General features: G+C 38.6%; 1 protein-coding gene across 5 annotated transcripts in view; it reads right to left on the minus strand.

The window, feature by feature from the left end:
• Positions 1–4,504: 4,504 nt before the first annotated feature.
• The window catches only part of DGKH (diacylglycerol kinase eta), a 182,689-nt gene continuing 168,748 nt past the window's right edge, over positions 4,505–18,445 (minus strand). For all 5 annotated transcript variants that reach the window (XM_055335822.1, XM_055335824.1, XM_055335821.1 and 2 more), the window contains one exon: positions 4,505–17,080. In XM_055335822.1, the coding sequence (XP_055191797.1) occupies positions 16,991–17,080 (90 nt within the window). In that variant the 3' untranslated portion in view covers positions 4,505–16,990. The remainder of the gene's footprint in view (positions 17,081–18,445) is intronic.

Raw genomic sequence — 18,445 nt, forward strand, 5'->3', positions numbered from 1 at the left:
ATGTGTCTGTGTATATGCATGTGTGTATATATGTAAACATATCTTTATGCATAAGGGGGAATATGTATTTCTTACTGTAGGCAGCAACCCCAAAAATTTGAAAAAATTAAACTGTATAATGTGAGGTTGCTTTCATCTGCAGACTTTCTCTCAGTGGCCAGGGGGCTTTGGCCACATGGATGTGAGTGTGTGTGGGGGGGTTCTGGGTGGGACAGGAGATGTGTACAGAACATGCTTTGCCCGCCTCCCTGTGCTTCTGGGGCCTGCTTCCTACTTGGTAAGTCAGCGTCACCCCTTTGAGGAAGGGGAGAGTGCTCAAGGTCCACCTTTGTCCAAAACGTCATTGCTAGAAGTAGAACCAACTGGAGTTGTGTGCAGTGTGTAGGTATTCATCCCAGTGGGGTGAATACTAAATTTATGGGGTTGCTGTGAGGATTAAATGTACATAGAGTCCCTCAAACTAGGAGGTACTATCCAGTGCTAGGATGTTAGTATTTTTTATCTGCAGCCTCTCATTCCTGTGGTTGGTACCCACATCCCAGCTGTAAGACTAGCTCCTCAACATTACCAACCATAGCACTGATTGCCACATTTTGTGAAGGCACCAGGGGTGGCAGGGGGACTTAGGGAGACGAACACCAGGGCCAGAGCTAGGGAACGGAAAGATGGGGTTCAAATTCTTGGACTACCAGGACAACTTCCATTTCTGAAGTTAATGATAATACAGAAAAATATATTGTTTAGATTTCCTGGCGGAAATTCTAATTTGCTGGCACTATGCTGTGGCCTGAGCGTTGAAATCCTAACCCCCAATAGTATTAGGAGGTGGGGACTTTTGGAGGTGACTAGGTCATGAGGGCACAGCCCTCATGAATGGGATTAGAGCTCTTAGAAAAGAGACACCAGAGCTCTCTGGCCCTACCTGCCATGTGGCCAGAAAGTGGGCTTTCCCCAGACACAGATTCCCCAGGGCCTCAGTCTTGGCACTTCCTGGCCTCCAGAACAGTAAGAAATACATTTCTGTTGTTTAAAGTCCAAGCACTCTGTTATAGCAGCCTGGAGGGACTAAGACGGACTATAAACCATTGGCTGCCAAGAGTAGAAAACAGGCTTTCTGATTAATCAAGAATTATAGGTATGTAACACATCACTTCTTTAAAAAGCATTAGTATAGGGGCGCCTGGGTGGCTTAGTCAGCTAAGCGTCTGCCTTTGGCTCAGGTCATGATCCCAGGGTCCTGGGATGGAGCCCCACCTTGAGCTCCCTGCTCAGCGGGGAGCCTGCTTCTCCCTCTCCCTTGCTAGTACCCTGGCTTGTGCCCTCTCTGTCAAATAAATAAATACATAAGACAAATTGTTAAAAAAGAGAGAATGAGTATATAGTAAAATATAATTTGCATTTTATTTTTTTTAAGATATTATTTATTTATTCATGAGAGACATGGAGAGAGAGAAAGAGAGAGAGAGAGAGAGGCAGACACACAGGCAGAGGGAGAAGCAGGCTCCCTGCAGGGATCCCAATGTGGGACTCGATCCCAGGTCTCCAGGATCACGCCCTGGGCCAAAGGCAGGCGCCAACCCGCTGAGCCACCCGCACGGATCCATAATTTGCATTTTAAAGTGAAAGCAATTTAGTCTGATGATTCAGAAAGCCCGTTCTTAGGATCTAGCTATGCCTCAGGGTCACCATGGAGATGCATACAAATTTGGGCTGCTTTGAAAGGGGTGCTAGATGACACGCTTTTATGGGGTTTAGCCTCTGGTTCCTTGGTTTCCTAATTTGGTCAGGACCCCTTTCTGCATAATCACTTGCGGGATTGATATTTCCCTTTCTGTAGAGTCACTTGCAGGACTGAAGGGGCCCCCACGGTGTCCCAGTCTTCTGAGCTGCTGTTTGAATTACTTCTTAGTTAACCAGTAGCTGTTGTGCGCACACCACGTGCCAAGGGCTGTTCCATGCACGGCCTCACACTAGGGAAAACATTTTCTCCCTAAGTGGAGTCCACACTCCTGGGGCCTGATGTTTGAACGCTTCCGTCAAAAGGGCACATGTTCTGTGAGACAGTCCAGTGCCCCTCTAGACGTGGCAGGTTTTCCTCAATCTCACTTGCTTCTCTCATTTAGGATGAAGGCAAATCCCATCTCTCCTGCCGGGCCTTCAAAGATTTGAAGACAGTTCTTACATCCCACCTCACATCCGCCTACGTCTACCCTGCTCCCCACCCCTGAATTTTCCCTTTTTCATACTAAGAATCCTCCAGCTTCTTGCCCCACCAAATGTGGTAAGAGTTGTTTTTTTTTTTAAGGTTTTATTTATTCATTTGAGAGAGAATGAGCAAGAGAGAGCATGAGCAGGGGGAAGGGGAGAAATAGGCCCCCTTGCTGAGCAGGGAGCCCGAGATGGGGCTTGATCCCAGGACCCCAGAACCACGACCTGAGCTGAAGGCAGCTGCTTGACCGACTGAGCCACCCAGGTGTCCCAAGAGTGTTGTTCCTGAAGAAGAGTCCCTAATAAGCTCTAGTGGCCACTCTGGGCTGTCACCTCGCAGCTCCGAATGTACCTTTGATGCCATGCCCTGTGATGCTGGGTTTGGGGCCCACAATACAGATGGCACATTTGTCAGCTAGTTTCCTACCCATTCTGCCAATGGAGGTTGCAGGAGGGCAACTGAAGGCAGGAGGAAGGACCCCCTCTTCTTGTTTGACTCACTGTTGCTGCTGCTGTGGCCTGGACACTGGCCGTCTGCCAGGTGGAGGTGGCTGGCCACATTCTCCAGCTTCCTCTTCTGGCCTTCCCAGGGCCAGTTCCACCAAACCCATTTTCGAGAGGCACCATCTGAAGCACAGAGCTCCCTCCTCGGAGGCCTGAGTCCCACACCGGATGGGGAGGCCTCTGAGTTCCTGAGGATCTTGCAGGACATCATCTTCTCCAACAACTTCCACCTACCTGATGAGGGCTCCGGGTCTGTATTTGCCTCCCACACTCCTCTCTAACATTGTCATGCGTCGTGATAGCCAACCTCCAGGCGTCTCAAACCCATGATGTCCAAGTCTGAATCTGGCCTTGGTACTTTCCTGTCCCATTAGTAGAAACCTGGGTTCCTTCCCTCCTTCTCCTTCATCCACAGCCAGGCTCCGAGGGCAGGCCACTGACGCATTTGCATTTCTGATATGTTCCTTCCCTTTTTTTTTTTCTTTTAGAAAGATTTTTATTTATTTATTCATGAGAAACACAGAGCCACAGGCAGAGGGAGAAGGAGGCTCCCCATGGGGAGCCCGATGCAGGACTGGATCCCAGGACCCTGGGATCATGACCTGAGCTGAAGGCAGACGCTCAACGCCTGAGCCACCCAGGTGTCCAGATCTGTTCCCTCCTCTCCAGCTCCACTAAAGCTGCCCTAAAGAATCCCTCACCACATCTTGCCCAGCCCTTTGCTCCAACCTCTCACTCCTCTCCATCCTCAGCCCTCGGCAAGCCGGTCCCACCCACAGAGGTCGCTCATCTGTCCAGGGCACAAATCCAGCAGCATCACCCCCCTCCCTTCCTGCTCAAGTTTCATCTTTTGTCTCTTGCTATAGTTAAAACCCAACTCAATGCCACCTTTTCAAGAAGGTGCCCCGAGGCACGTTCCCTTCCTCCGTGCTCCCCACATCCTTGGTGGTGTATTTTTATTTTTTATCCATGCACATCACTTTGTTATCATAAACCTTCTTCTTCACTAGCCCGAAATCTCAAAGGGCTATTCAGAGATCATTACCACTGGAGACAACACCCGTCATGCATTTGGTTAACAAGTGCTTATGGGTTACCTTCAAGGACTCATTTGCCCTAAGAGCAATTTTTTTAAATTAATTAATTAATTAATTAATTAAGTTTTTATGAGGAGTATGTATTTATTTTTTTTATTTATTTTTATTCTTTTATATGTATATTTTTTATTGGAATTTGATTTGCCAACATATAGTATAACAACCCTAAGGGTACATTAAATTGTGTTTTGCCATTAAGGATTCCCACACCGCATGGATATTACTCAACAACGAGAGAAATGAACTACTGTTACATGCAACTCTTTGGATGACTCTCCAGGGAATTAGGCTGAGTGAAAAAACAGTCCTATACTGCATGATTCCACTACTATGAAATGAAATGACAAAATTATAGAAGTGGAGGTAAATGAGGGGTTGCTGGGGTTAAGGAGAGGATGAAGGCTGGGAGGAAGTAGGCGTGGCTGTAAAGGGCAATGTGATGGATCCTTGTGTGGCTTTAGGGGAGAGAACTGTCCAGCATCTGCGCCGTGTCAAGGTCAACATCTTGGCTGTGATATTGTACTTCATGTTTGCTGGATGTCACCATGGGGAGGAAAGGGGTAAAAGGTGCCCATGATCTCCTTCTGTATTATTTCGTACAACTGTACGTGAATCTACGCTGATCTCAAAATAGAAAGTTCAATTAAAAAAAAAACAAAAAAAGATTTCCCACCACAAAGAAAGTAGGCTGCACACATTTTTCCAAATGCATTCTTTTTATTTGAGAAGGACGATCTCAAGGCAGTGGCCTTTAGGAAAGGCATCTCTCATCATCGTGTACATCGAGATCAACCGTTACTCTCGGCAAAGTACAAAAATACACACATCAGTGACTTCCGTACAATAAATACATAATCATGCATCCCACAATAAAAGGCACGGAAAACTGGTCACTTAGTAGTCATAAAAATTACTAGCTACATTAACAAAGCCACCCAAATTATCTGTATAAGTAACTGTAACAATATATTCCAAAGGTGAAAACACATAAAACATCTTTAAAATAGTATGCAATAAATATCTCAATCGTATATATTTAAAAAATTATGCCATTGTAAACAGCATGTAAACAAACAAAACACATTTTCTTACCATTATTAAAAGGTTCGAACTAGAGCCAAAGTTACAACCTCTGCTCTGTCGGGTGTATTTCACTGGCAAGTGTGCTAAGCAGTTAAAAGTTCCACTCTTTTCTGCAGCAAACAGAGCCCATTGTGTAATAAATAGACATGATCTGCATCTTTCAGATACAAGCAAAAATTTCAAAACAGACTACCAAAATGTAGTAAATCCTCAACTATAAATAATATGGCAAAGGCTAGATTAAAACTATCTTTTGCAATGTAAGGGACGACAGGGACTATGTTGTTAGGTTCTCAACACGATGGTAAACAGGAGACAAATAATTATTGATTATCTTCACTGAAAGGTAAAATAATAAGGGCCGAGTCTTCTGAGCCTCCTTTTGTGGCCCTTTTACGGAACAGAGAGTGAAGTTGCATCAAACTAAGAATTTCCTGCTGCTAGAGAACGAAGAAATGGTTGATGACTTTATACTGATGGGAAAGAAGGACTCCGAAATATGCCTACCAAAATGTAAATAAACATACAAGTAAGGTTTTTTCCATACTTACTTACAGTAAAGACTTTTTTCCCTTCCTATAAAGGAACCCTATTGCCTAACCATCAATAAATATTCAGAGAATTTGTTTATAACTCAAATGTTTTGTTTTCTTTCCTCTACACCAGTGCATTGTGGCATACAAATACTAGCAGTATATTTGCTATATGCTCAGATATAATGCTACCTGTTAAATATTACTATTCCCCATTAAAAATAACTGAGGTGGAAATATCAACCTATTACTTCAAACTTGGAGTCTTTGAAGTATACCAGAAAGCACGACTTCATAATTTTTCCCCTTTGCTGTGGGTTTACAATGCATACCTCATATATTTTGGTGTATGTGCCATGAATAGGGATATACACCTTCCTCAAAAGGACTTGAAATTTAACCCTTGTTTGACAAATCTATTAGTCTCTTGGATCACACATGGCATCTACAGTTGCAGAACTGGGGCTCTATAGGACTGATGGAAGACTTACTTGACAAGTGATGGCCAAACGTTGTTTGTGGCTGTACAAAAACTGGACATAAAAATGGGATTAATTCTTTATGACATAGAATTTGGTTATTTTTTTGGGGGGGTGGAACAAGACTACTCTGAAATCGCCTGAGAAATATTCAGTGAAAAACCTGTCCTCCCATATTCTTAGGCTGTAGAAAATAATTGTGAAGACAAACTATTTTATTGTATTCCCAGCATCTAATCGAGGGCCAAGTATACAGCAGGTACAAAAAATGTCTCTCGAGTAAAGGAAGAAAGCATTTAATTTAAAGACACGCATTTTTAATTTTTAATTACTATTTAATTTTAGAAATTGTTAACTATAAGGAACTTTTTTGTGTTGACCTTTATCATGATTTGGGAACATGGTAGAAAGGTTTTATAGGATCATAAAAGATAAACAAGCCATTAGGTAACAGATGTTAGTCTCTGTGTTCTAGAAGGGGTGATAATAGCAACAGACAGCTATAAATGACCTGAAATCACACAAATTCAGCCTATATCTCTAGCAGACTATTCCTTTTGAGAAAATTTCCCCTTCACTACTGGTTTTGATTCTTCCTTAAATCTTATAATTTTGCTTAGATGAGCAATATATGTGTTCATACAGATTGTACACTGTGTCTGCAAAGGAGAAAGGTCATCTTTAGGGCATATTTAGGAATTACAAGCAAGAAATGGACAGTTACGGGAAAATTCTGTAAGCCTCGTTTTTAGAAACAAGAATTCAGATTTGGTAAATCTTTCTGATTTAAAGCTAACAAATGATTACCCTTTTTCAAAATAATCCCTCTCCCTTCATGTTTATCTTCTGTTGGCTTGCCCAGCATGCGTGCGTGCTCACCTGCTCATGAGTAAAGGCACCCCTCACGTGACTCAGGAAGTCTAAGCTTTCATTTGTCAAAGTATAAGAATAGAGAGAAGTTTGGGTTCTATATAACCTTCGCTCCTTCAAAAACAATTATTCAACCCCTATTACGTGCTAGCTCCACAGACTACAAAGACAGAGAAATTCCAGGGGTGGGGGGAGCTATATTGAAACGTGATGTTATTTTAACAGAGAAAGTTTAAAGATGCTTTGGAGCATGGATGAAATACTTAACTCTGGCTGGGAAAGCCAGGTAGAGCTTCACAGAAAGTTAAAATCTGAACTGAGTCTTGAAAAGCATGGATCTCTAGCAAGTGGTTATGCCAAGGCAGTGAACTGCAAGTAGCTCCAAATTCCTGAATTACAAAAGGTCTCTAGAGGAATCAGTGGCTGAGGATGCTACAAAAGGTAGGCCGAGGCAAAGCCACAGAGCCCCTTACCTGTCACACCAAGAAGTTAGGTTGCTCTACAAAAAGGAGAACCTACGTAAGAACTTTTCGCAAAGGAATGACAAAGCAAATGTGCATTTTAGAAAGATCACTCCGTTGACCATACACAAGAGGGTCATATAGAGGTAGGAGAGAATGGATGTAGGAAAACTGGTTGCTGGAAAACAATGGTAAGAGCACAGGAGAGAAGAATCACGAAGGTTTGTACTGATAGAAGGCTGACTAATGCGATGGAACTATTGCTTTACTGCAACCAGAAATAGAACAGAAAATGCCAATTCAACTTTTGAGGTGGATAAAAACTGAAATACGCCACCAAATAAACACCGAGAAAGCTTTGATGTTTGAAAGGCTTTTTCTTATACAATCCAAAACCAAGGTTGGGGTGAAGCAATGGTTTTGTTCCATATTTTAGTTTGTGAATTTCTTGGCAGAAGCACAAAATCACGTCATGTTGCTATGAAAACGGTGTCATCTCTCAAAAGCTTTTAAGTAGAAGGAGGAGAGGAAACAAAAGAACTGCTCCAGTTTGCAACTCTTCCATCCTCATCATTACAAATATTAAAAAGTTGCTGCACAACGGAGATGTGCAAACAGGGTAGGTTCTAAAAAAATTTACAATTACCGTTAATTATCCTAGGGTCATCTGTATACCAGGTATTGTGAGAGGCAAATACCCAGAAAAATAATTCCTTCCTGTCACTGTACCAAATCATTCTGGAATCACCATCTAAAGACCCGTCTTCTTGACAACTGGGTTGTGTCACTACACAGATTAAAATCTCACGCAGAATTCTGATTCTACCTTTTCCCTCTTTCCTGTAGCTTTCACCCTCTTGTAATTTCAACATTTTCAGGAGGAGGGGAAGTAACGGGAGCTTCAAGTCATCATATTATGCTACAATAAATACCAGATTTAGGAACAAAATTTTAAGTATCAGTTAGTGACTGAATTCAAATGTCTGGTGAAGATAGAAGTCAATATTAATTTACCCTCACTTTCATTTAATGATTTTAACAACAACTGAACTCAGATTTCCATTATGGTAACACTGGTAACAATCTCTAATTTCGTTTCTTTATAGGAAGTTTCTAAGGTACTTCGCATGACGGAGCACCATCCCACAGCCAGAGAATGTAGCTAGTGCTCCAGCTTCCGAGTAAGTGACACCACAGGATAAAACAAGATAGGAAAAGTCCCCAACAAAACTTGTATTTTTCTAACCACTGATTTAAAGAGACAGTTTCCTCTTTGGGGAGTTAATCCTTTTTTTTAGATTTTATTTATTTATTTGAGAGAGAACGAGAGAACACAGAGAGAGAGAGAGAGAGAGAAGCTGACTCCCCATGTAACAGAGAGCCTGATGCACACGGTACTCGATCCCAGGACCCTAAGATCTTGACCTGAGCCAAAGGCAGACACTTAACTGACTGAGCCACCCAGGTGCCCCTGGGGAGTTAATTTAAGAAAAGACATGAAGATATTAATTTTTTTAAAAAGTATCTATCTATATACTACTAGGATGTGACTGTTTAGGGGGAGTGTAGAAAAAAATAAAATTATTAAATTTCTAAAGATTCTGAAGTGAGAGTAAATGAAAATATGGACCTGTAATACACAGGTGAAAATATCCATAACCTACTCGGGTACAGATAGTAGTCCTGCAGCTTCACTCTCATGTCAAACTGAACATCAGGGCTCTTGATTTGGACTTTTAATTTTCATGCTATAGTTTTGGAAGTCTTTCTCTGTATATCAAATGGCAATGGGAAAGAATTGGTCAATCTCAGTATGATTCACACTTACATAATTTCTGCTGTAAAAGAAAAATTACCAAGTACTTATAATTGGTAATACTGTGTGCCACTTCCAAATGGGAAAACAGAAACACCAAAACATCCACAGTCTGTAGAAAACACACAGTGAGCCAGTGCCAGAGTCAGTTATAGAACCAAATAAATCTAAACCACATTTCCAACTCCAGAATCATGTAATTCAGCTATATACAATATTGTAAATTTTGACAATCTTTCATTGTTGCAAATGAAAGGAAAATCTATCACTGCTAACAAATCTCAAAGCTTAGCCAAGTTCATGAAAATCTCTTTAGTCTGCATGGTACAGGCTGATCCACCTTTACAAGGATTTTTTTTTTTTAACGTGTTATTTATTCATGAGAAACACACAGAGAGAGGCAGAGACAGAGGCAGAGGGAGGAGCAGGCTCCCGGCGGGGAACTCAATGCAGAACTTGATCCCAGGACCCTGGGATCATGACCTGAGCCAAAGGCAGACGCTCAACCACTGAGCCACGCAGGTGACCCTATGAGGATTCTTCTGTAGGAACTGGCTAAGTCCTCGTGTCTCGTTCTCCCTCAGTCAATCACTAAGTTGACAAAACACAGACATCTGCTCATGTAAAAAACACAAACGAGGTCATCCCAACTACCTGCTTACCTGACTTCGAAATTGCAACAGTAGAATGAGCTCCCTGAATTCACTGGCTATTCTGATACCAAACAGATCCAGTCTCAGACGTCACCAGTGTGACTTTCTTGGGTTTTTGTGGTATTGAACATCTCACACATGTTTTGTGTTATCTATGTTCTAACTATTCATCTCCAAATCTTCGCCTAATTACCAGCTCGAGCTCCTTTTTCTTTCTACTGTTTCCATATATTTCAATATATTTCTCATATATTTTTCCTGCCTTCCATAATCGCTTGTGCAACAGTGAAATTAATACAAAACTCTCTTTAAAATTTTAGTAAATTAATTCTCATCTCCTACTATACTTCTTAAACAGTTCACAATTCACCTACAGCTCACACTGCAAAACAATAAAACGGTTGAATGTTGGACTTGTTAAATCGGTTTCTTCGGCATACAACATTGGCTCACATTAAGTCAGAACATTTTTTTTTTTCTTCCTCAAAAACACCTAATTTTGTTCTCTGTGGTAGGTTATGCCATTATGTTTTAAATTTCTAGTTTTTTAAAGAGTTGAACAAAGAATACTTTTTTAAACAAAGGTAACTCAAAACTCAATTAAAATCCCACTGACTTAATTGACAGAAACAAATAGAGCACTATCCATCAAGGTTACTATTTGTAAAGCAGGCCAGTCAAATGCAAACTTGTGTTAAAAATACACACCCTTGAATCTAAAGCTGGCCCCCCGGAAGTATGTGATATTTTTTGGGTTCAAGAATGTCAATGTTCAGCTGAGTGCTATACTGACATACAAGCGCTGAGATCTCTTTTATAAGAAAAGCAGAAAGTTTATCACAGAAAAGAAGTCCTAACTTGAAGATAAAATACATATTGAGAAAAGACAGCACAGTGAATCCCTTGGTTACATTAAATTCTTAATATTGATGATTTCATTTTGGCTTTATGCCTTTTTCCATATTTATTTTAAATAGGCAAGTTATTTTTTAACAAATTTCTAGTACTGTTTACCAATAATGGTAAAAAAAAAATACCATTTTTTTAACGAGAAAAAAAACGGGCATCTGTTTGACAGAAATGAGTACTTCAAGTACATAAGTAAATCATTAACAGACCTATTACGCTCTAAGCAACAGCAGTAACAAAGCTAGAATATGCGTTTTGTATAAAGATTAAATTTCACAACATAATAAATAAATGCACTGATTTATACAACTTGAGAAAACCTTCTACTGATGATCACAAATAATACTGTCTTATCATTGACTTTGTTGATATCAGCACTGCCTCACATAGAGATTCAAAGGTAAAATTCTTGCCCCCAAAGCCACAAAATATACAAAGCTGGTTTGTTATTAAATATTTTGTCTGCCAAAATTCCTGCAAACTAAAATACATCTTGGCAGTTTGAATTACCAGCATGATAATTATTTTGGTATCAAAAGATAAGAAAAATTTTAATATGAAAATTAATAAAACCAGTAAAAGGAGAAACTTGTTGTATAAATAGACATTTTAACATAAAAGTGAGACTTTTATCTCACTGGAGAGGAAGAAACAAATTCCATACAACTTACTTGAAGATTTGAAAATAATTATCATATTTTCCCAGCTCTAGATAAATATATTACTCCAATTTATTAGTCATCTTCAATATACAATATATAACTCACAAAACTGGGAAGGTTACAATACCAAAATCTTTCACAGCACTAATTACCAGTTACCAGAACTGTAAGAAATCATTAGCTACATATCAGCTTAATACTTAGAATATACAAATAGATATGGCTAAGCTGTGGTAAACAATAGTGCAAACAGTAAGGACCACAAAATATATTCTTTTTTCTCTTTAGCTTGTTTATCTAATTGCATTATCCTACTTCAATAGCATCATCAACTGAATATGGAACTTATCTTAATGCATTTAAAAAGTATCCCTATGTTCTTTTAGATACGGTTAATTTACTCTTGAAATGCAGCTCCTATGAAATACCCAGACTATTTATAAATTCCTATGCAATGAGTAACTTGTAGCTAAAACGAAATATTTTATGTGGAGCTTTTATAGCTTTTAAGTAGTGGCTTGGTTTCTGTTTTTCCAACTTAAACATGGATGTGCATCAAAAATGAAGAGAGAAGATATATAAATATGTGTAAATAGACTATCTGAGTTACATGAGGGGATCGATCTGTTCATCTACAGTAGTAATATGGGTTTTTATCTTCAACACTGTTACTGAGTTTAGTGCAGTTTCAGTTACCATTAAACTTATATTCCCGAAAGTAACGGAAAAAGTATACAAATAGGTACAGTCCAGCTGTCTTTTATCTCTCTGTTCTCTGTAAGGATAAACTTTTATAGTTTTTTCTGCTAACAGAAATGTCTCTAAACGAAATTTGGAGACAATAATAAAAAGAAGCAATAATAAAGGTAAAGAATGCTTTGGGTATTATAAAAACCAATAATCATTGCCTTTTTAAAATTTTGGTTGTTTCTTCAGGAAGGCCTGCTACTGCAAAGGCATCGTCTTACCATCTGACACAGAGATTGCTATACAAAAGTCACCGGAAAGATGCCATAGCAGAGATGAACAAATCCCAGGCCCCCACGGCACTCTGTGAGGGGAGGCCAGAGAGGAAGAGGCAAGGCTGCCAAGCACCATGGGAACTGCCTGGGGAGGTTATTCCATTGACCAATAGATAGTATTTGAAGAACCTTCACTGTTCACTCTTTCCAACTGATTTTTAAAACCTGGGTGTTTTAAAACTGCCACTTGTATTATTATCAAACTCTGAACCCAGTGTTCTACCCAACTTGCATCTGAAAAATGCAGGATGAGTTCATTCTGAGGGGAGAGGGCAGGAGAGATCTTAAACATCAAAGCTGAGAGATGTATCATTTATGGAGCTTAGTGAAAAACTATACCCTCGAAGAATTTGCATCTATATGACACGAAAGTCCATTGTGTTGTCATCCTAGTCTGAGAGAATAGATAATTTACTTTAAAAATGATGTTTATAGAGGTTTCCACTGTAATTTTCTAAGCCATAGCTCTGCATGAATATTTTCTTTCTCAAATCCTGTTAAAAATAACTTCTATTAGGACTAAAGCGGTGCCCTCTTTATTTCTTAAAATTAGCTAAAGAATCTCTAGGCAGTAATGTTTTAGTTAATGAAAGCAATATGTAAAAATTATTAAGTGAAGGATTATTGGCTTAATCTTAATATAGAATTAAATAATTTGTATTTTAAGGATCAAAAATATGATATATCTCAGGAACTACTTTAAGAAATTATTAACTATCTGAAAAATCAAGATAAGTTAGCATAACAAGAAAAACAAAGTCCAGCAAAACATGCCTTCTTTGAGGGCTTTAACGACACATTCGGTTTACTTGGAGTCATTTTGGTTCTTTTTTTTTTTTTTTCCATGCCTAGTGATTCATTTCGTGTGCTTGCACTGTTTGTATCCTCAAGCATGAACTATGTCAACAAGATAATCTAGTGATAAGAGAAAGTGAAAAGTACAAGTTGTAGGAGACTGGCCCAGCCTTTACTTATCTCAGTACATATTCTTCTGAAATGTTCCCTGTGACTTAAGTTGTGAACAAATGAGAATGCCACATGAGCGAGAAACTCAGCAAAGGTGGATTGTTAGTGACTTGGACATGACGTGGGAGCTGGGAGAGGCCAGCTGCATTCGTCAGCCAATCTTGCTTTATCTTCGCTACCAAAATATAACTCCTGGGTAGGCAGGGCATATCCAGAACTAGAATTAGGGATAAGCATTGAGAAGAAATTGTGAGAGTGATGGATCGGGTTAAAGCTCATTTCTGGTTCAAGGAAGTAGTGGGTTGGGTAAGCTACTCTGAGGGTTTTTTTTTGTTTTTTTTTTTTTGAGAACTCAAATCCTCAATGTCTGGGAGGGATAAAAATGTGGCTAGGCCAGTGTGAACCACTGACAAATCTTGTTTAAGGGGAAGATTGAGATTTGGTAGGTCTGGACGGGACCTGAGAGTCTGCATTTCTATAAACTCTCAGGTGGCATGGATGCTGTTGGTCCATGGACCACATTTGATTCATGACGATCTAGACCAATGCTGTCCGGTAGAATTTTTGCCATGATGGAAATGTTCAACACCTGTAGTTTCTACTATAGTTACTGAACACTTGAAATGTGGCTAGTGCCCTTGGGAAACTAACTTTATAATTAATTCAATGGAAATCTAAACAGCCACATGTGGCTAGTGCCTACAACATTGGACAGCACGGGTCTAGACGTTCACAGGTCATCTCTTCTTAGCCAGAGCGATCTATATCATGGTCTCCAAATCATCGAACTCATCAATTCATTTAGATGAGCAAGTTTCCTCTTATAAAACACAAACTGTAAAATTAGTTTCTTTAAATTGTTTTCCTCCTGACACTTTGCTTAGATGACCCACAATGGACACTTAAGTGGGGAGAGGTGAAAGGAGTCATTCTGTAGTGGGAGAGTTGATGTAGAGAGGGTACATGGCAGTGAGGAATTGAGCAATGGTGACAGTAATGGGCATGTGGGAGATAGGAAGCCGGGAGGTGGGAAGGGAACTCAGAAAGAGAGGTGGAATTAACACTGAAGGGGAAAATGGAGTACTTAAAAATTTTACTTAGGTCTGTCGCCTCCCTTCTTGAGAAGCAAGTTCTGGGGGGCCTGGCTGGCTCAGTCAGTAGAGCATGGGACTCTTGGTCTTGGGGTTGTAAGTTCAAGCCCCACTCTGGGTATGGAGATTGCTTAAAAATAAAATAAAAAATGTACATATAAAAGCAAGCTCTTCAGGAAAATGAAACTGGCAGGGAATGGGTGCCGGCTGGGCTGTGATTTCCCTTCACCCCTCCCATATTATCCAGGCATGGGAGAGCCTGGCAGGGAGGATAGGTGGCGATTACAGCTGGCAATTGGGAGCAGGTTTAAGCTTCTCACCTCAGCTGATAAAAGACTAAAGAGCCCATAATTGAGGTTTTATGGCATAGATAAGAGTTATCACCTAAGAGTAAGAAGATCACCATCAAACAAAAAAATTTAATCATTTATATCTTACTCTAGAATTTGAACATGTAATATAGCTTAAATCTCTTCTATTGGCAAATGGGTATTTTGGGTGAGAGAAAATCAATAAAGATGTTTATATCAATTCATTCTTCTCTAGGGTTCCTTGCCTCTTTGCCTCTACCTTTCTTTTTTTGGTGGAGCTGGACAGGGATCTGTGATCTCACAGCTGAGTTCAGAGACTCTGGCATCTCTCTTTTAATTTCACAGGGAAATGCCTGGAAAAGCAGGACACCTTGCAAGGGGATGGGGAGATGAGCACTATAAAGGAACTGGAAGAGAAGCCCTTGGATTTCATAAGAGTGGGTAACATGACAATATTGAGCAGCTTTTGATTCTTTCACACTACTTGATATAATTCCCTTTGGAAAATTAATATTTATTCACAACTTAGGTAAAATATATAGTCAGACACATTTGGTCAGGAGCCCATCAGGCTCATTTATTTTTAAGATATCCAAATTTTGTGATTTCACTAGTAGTTAAATACCCGATTTATAAATAAGAATAAAGTGTCAGATATTTAAAATTCTTGGCTATCATTAAATTGTATGTCTGACAGTGTTCATTTTAAATGCTTTCCCATTAATTTCTCTCATTAGGCATTTGGCAAATAATTGTCTAGAAAATATCAATGAGAGTATATTTCAAGATTATGCATATGTAAGTTGAATTTACATATAAATGTATATGTGTATAGAAACATACATGTGTAGATGTATATATGTGTGTAGGTAAATTTATTGAGCACCTACTTAGAAGGCTACTTCATGAAAATTGTCACCACTGGGTCAATACCCTGTTTACTTCTCTTATATAGAAGATTTTTAAATATTATAATTAATTTTTGGTATATAATGTCTAAAGAAAGATAGTTTAAGGATATTTTTGTGACTTTTTGACACTTATGCTTTTGGCTTTCAAAGATTTGATAATTTGCAATGTTGACTCCTAATAAGCTACACTGAAGTCTAGTGGGTTAGAAAAAGGAAAATAATATCTACCTGATATAAGAATTAAGTGAGATAATAATAATTAATAATATAAAGCCCTTAAGAAAAAATTTAAAATTTAAATCTCTTGTTGAGAAGAGATCTCTTGTTGTGTCAGTAGTCACTCTAGTCAGTGGGCAAGTCTGCGTGACCCATCAGTATACAAATCCCACTTGAGATCTTGGGGAAACTCCTGGATGTCAACAGCCCACTACATTTATAAAGGCAAAGAGTATTAAATAAATACTAAATTAAAACAAAAAATAACAAAATGTGGGAATTTTGGTTTGGGAAGCTATAATAAGTTTTGTTCAGCAACAGAACATGTAATTTTATGAAAATATCCAGAGATTTTCTTAATGTGCATATCTACTGTTGATAATAGAGTGACATCAAATTGGCTTGCATAAAATGTGTATCATTTGTTGATTATGGCACAGACACATATGTTCACAAAATCTTAGATACAGAATATTTATCCAAAATCCCACATCAAAGAACAGAAAAGTGCCTTGAACCAACAAAAGGTTCTTCGGTAGTAATAAATTAAATTACATTAAAACTGACATTAAAGCTAAGTTTTACGATATTACATGTGACATGCAAGAAAAAGAAAAACAATTCAGGCAGCAATGTCGTGCATTAAGATTTGCATTCATTCATAACATTTGAAGGGTTTCAACCATATTCTACCACCACTGAATGCTAGGAATCTGAGGTCATACCCAATCTAACATTCAAAACACAACTTAATTTATATCTTAGTCTCCTAACCAATGATTTTAAGGAAGAAGCCAATGCCTCCAATAACGAAACCTAAGAAGTTTTAGCCACATATTGTTATGCAGTCACATAGTAAGAACATTCCATCTGACCAGGTTTGAGGAAAGTAAACATTTCCACCTTTTTGACAATGCAATTGTCTCAAATTCCTCCTACCTTCTTACTAATATGAGCATATTTGAACGTGTCAAGTTTGCACAATAAGAAAATGGCTTTGTGGAATGTATTTTTTGGCACAAAAATATTTTCTAATACCTCAAATCAAAATTTTTACCCACAGCAACATATCAAGCCATAGAGGTGCTTCCATGGTGCTTGCTTTTCTAGGCAGAAAAGTACAGAAACAGACAATTGCTTCTAAGAGCTTTGTATTACGTAGCAATTACTTCCCTTCCAAGGAATAGCACCAATATGATTACACCTCAGACTGGGGAGTGCTCCTTCCAAACTCTTTAATTCCCTGGAGAATTCGCTTCATATGACCCACTTTCGTTATCCCCAGGTCCTAAAAATAAATAAATAAATAAATAAATAAATAAATAAATAAATAAATAAATAAATAAATAGAAAAAAAGAGAAGGAAAACAAGTTTATTGACAAGAGAAAACTGGGGATTAAATATTTTACTAGCGTATAGTATAATTAGCATTTAATTCATTTACTTTAGTTTATACTCAATGATTTAGGAAGTAAAAGCTATGAAATCAGTTTATAAACTTTATAAAGCAAGACAAACCTGATATTGAAAAATTACCAACCAGTAGAAAAAATATCACATCCTACACAAACTCTTAAATGTAACGTTCTCAGAAATTATACACAATGGCAGTAATTCAAGAGTCAAAATTAGTTTCTCCTTTTTCTTCCTCTTTTTTAAAACACAGGTCCTTTTGGTATCTCTGATTAAAGTTACATGTGACATCTGGGCAGCCACAAGCGGTCTTAAGCAGCCATACACTTCCTTCCTAGAACAGGGGACTGGAAAGTAAAGCCTAATCCTAAAGAAAGATATCAGGGGCCACCAGCCTAAATTTAGAATGTAAATGTATTTACAGTCACCTTTAGAGCCTTTGATTTGAATGGATTGTTTAAATATTCTACTTTGTAATGTGGAAGTATAAAAAATTGCTTAAACTTAGCTATCTGTGGGTTGATGCTTCTCCTCACAACACTTGTGGCTCCCTTCCCTCAGAACTTTCCTTGTTTCTTACAAAACTGTCTTTCTTTAAAGAGTCAAGAATTCAATATTTAGCTTTCAGAAATGGAGGATGATTCCAGAGTGTGCAGTGCACAGCAGGCACTTGACAAATAAATACTTGTTGCACGAATGAAGGAGATGCATACAAGACAGCCGTGATATTCACTACCTGAAAAGCTAAAAAAAAAAAAAAAAAAAAGACTAATGGCCTCCAAACCCTCTGGTTTCTCTAAGTATACTGGGCACAATGAATGTGAAGTCAAACCCATTCTGTATAAAAAACAGAAGACTTAGAAATATTTGAAAATTAGCAAAAAAGTGGCTTCCAAAGCAGCCTAGAAAACAGGATTATGAGGGACCACAAAATTTTGTGTCTGAGATGATAAAGATTCCAAATATCCATTCTATTTTGTAGGGTAAGAGCACTATTTATTTTTAAGCTTTAAACGAAATAGATCAGACTACTGTAAACACGCACACACACGTGCTCTCTCTTCCATTTACTTTCTGGGCTCTTTGAATTGCATAGCAGCAATGCTACTGACAATTTTTTTATCTATGGATAATTTTGAATCTTTCTGGAAAATACTCTTTTTACAGCAAGTGCTCATTTCAAGCTTGAGATAATTTCTGGGTCACATTTTTACAGTATGTAACCAACCCTGAAAAAGA

The sequence above is a fragment of the Nyctereutes procyonoides genome, unplaced genomic scaffold, assembly GCF_905146905.1.
Source record: "Nyctereutes procyonoides isolate TBG_1078 unplaced genomic scaffold, NYPRO_anot_genome, whole genome shotgun sequence".
Taxonomy (NCBI): Eukaryota; Metazoa; Chordata; class Mammalia; order Carnivora; family Canidae; genus Nyctereutes; species Nyctereutes procyonoides.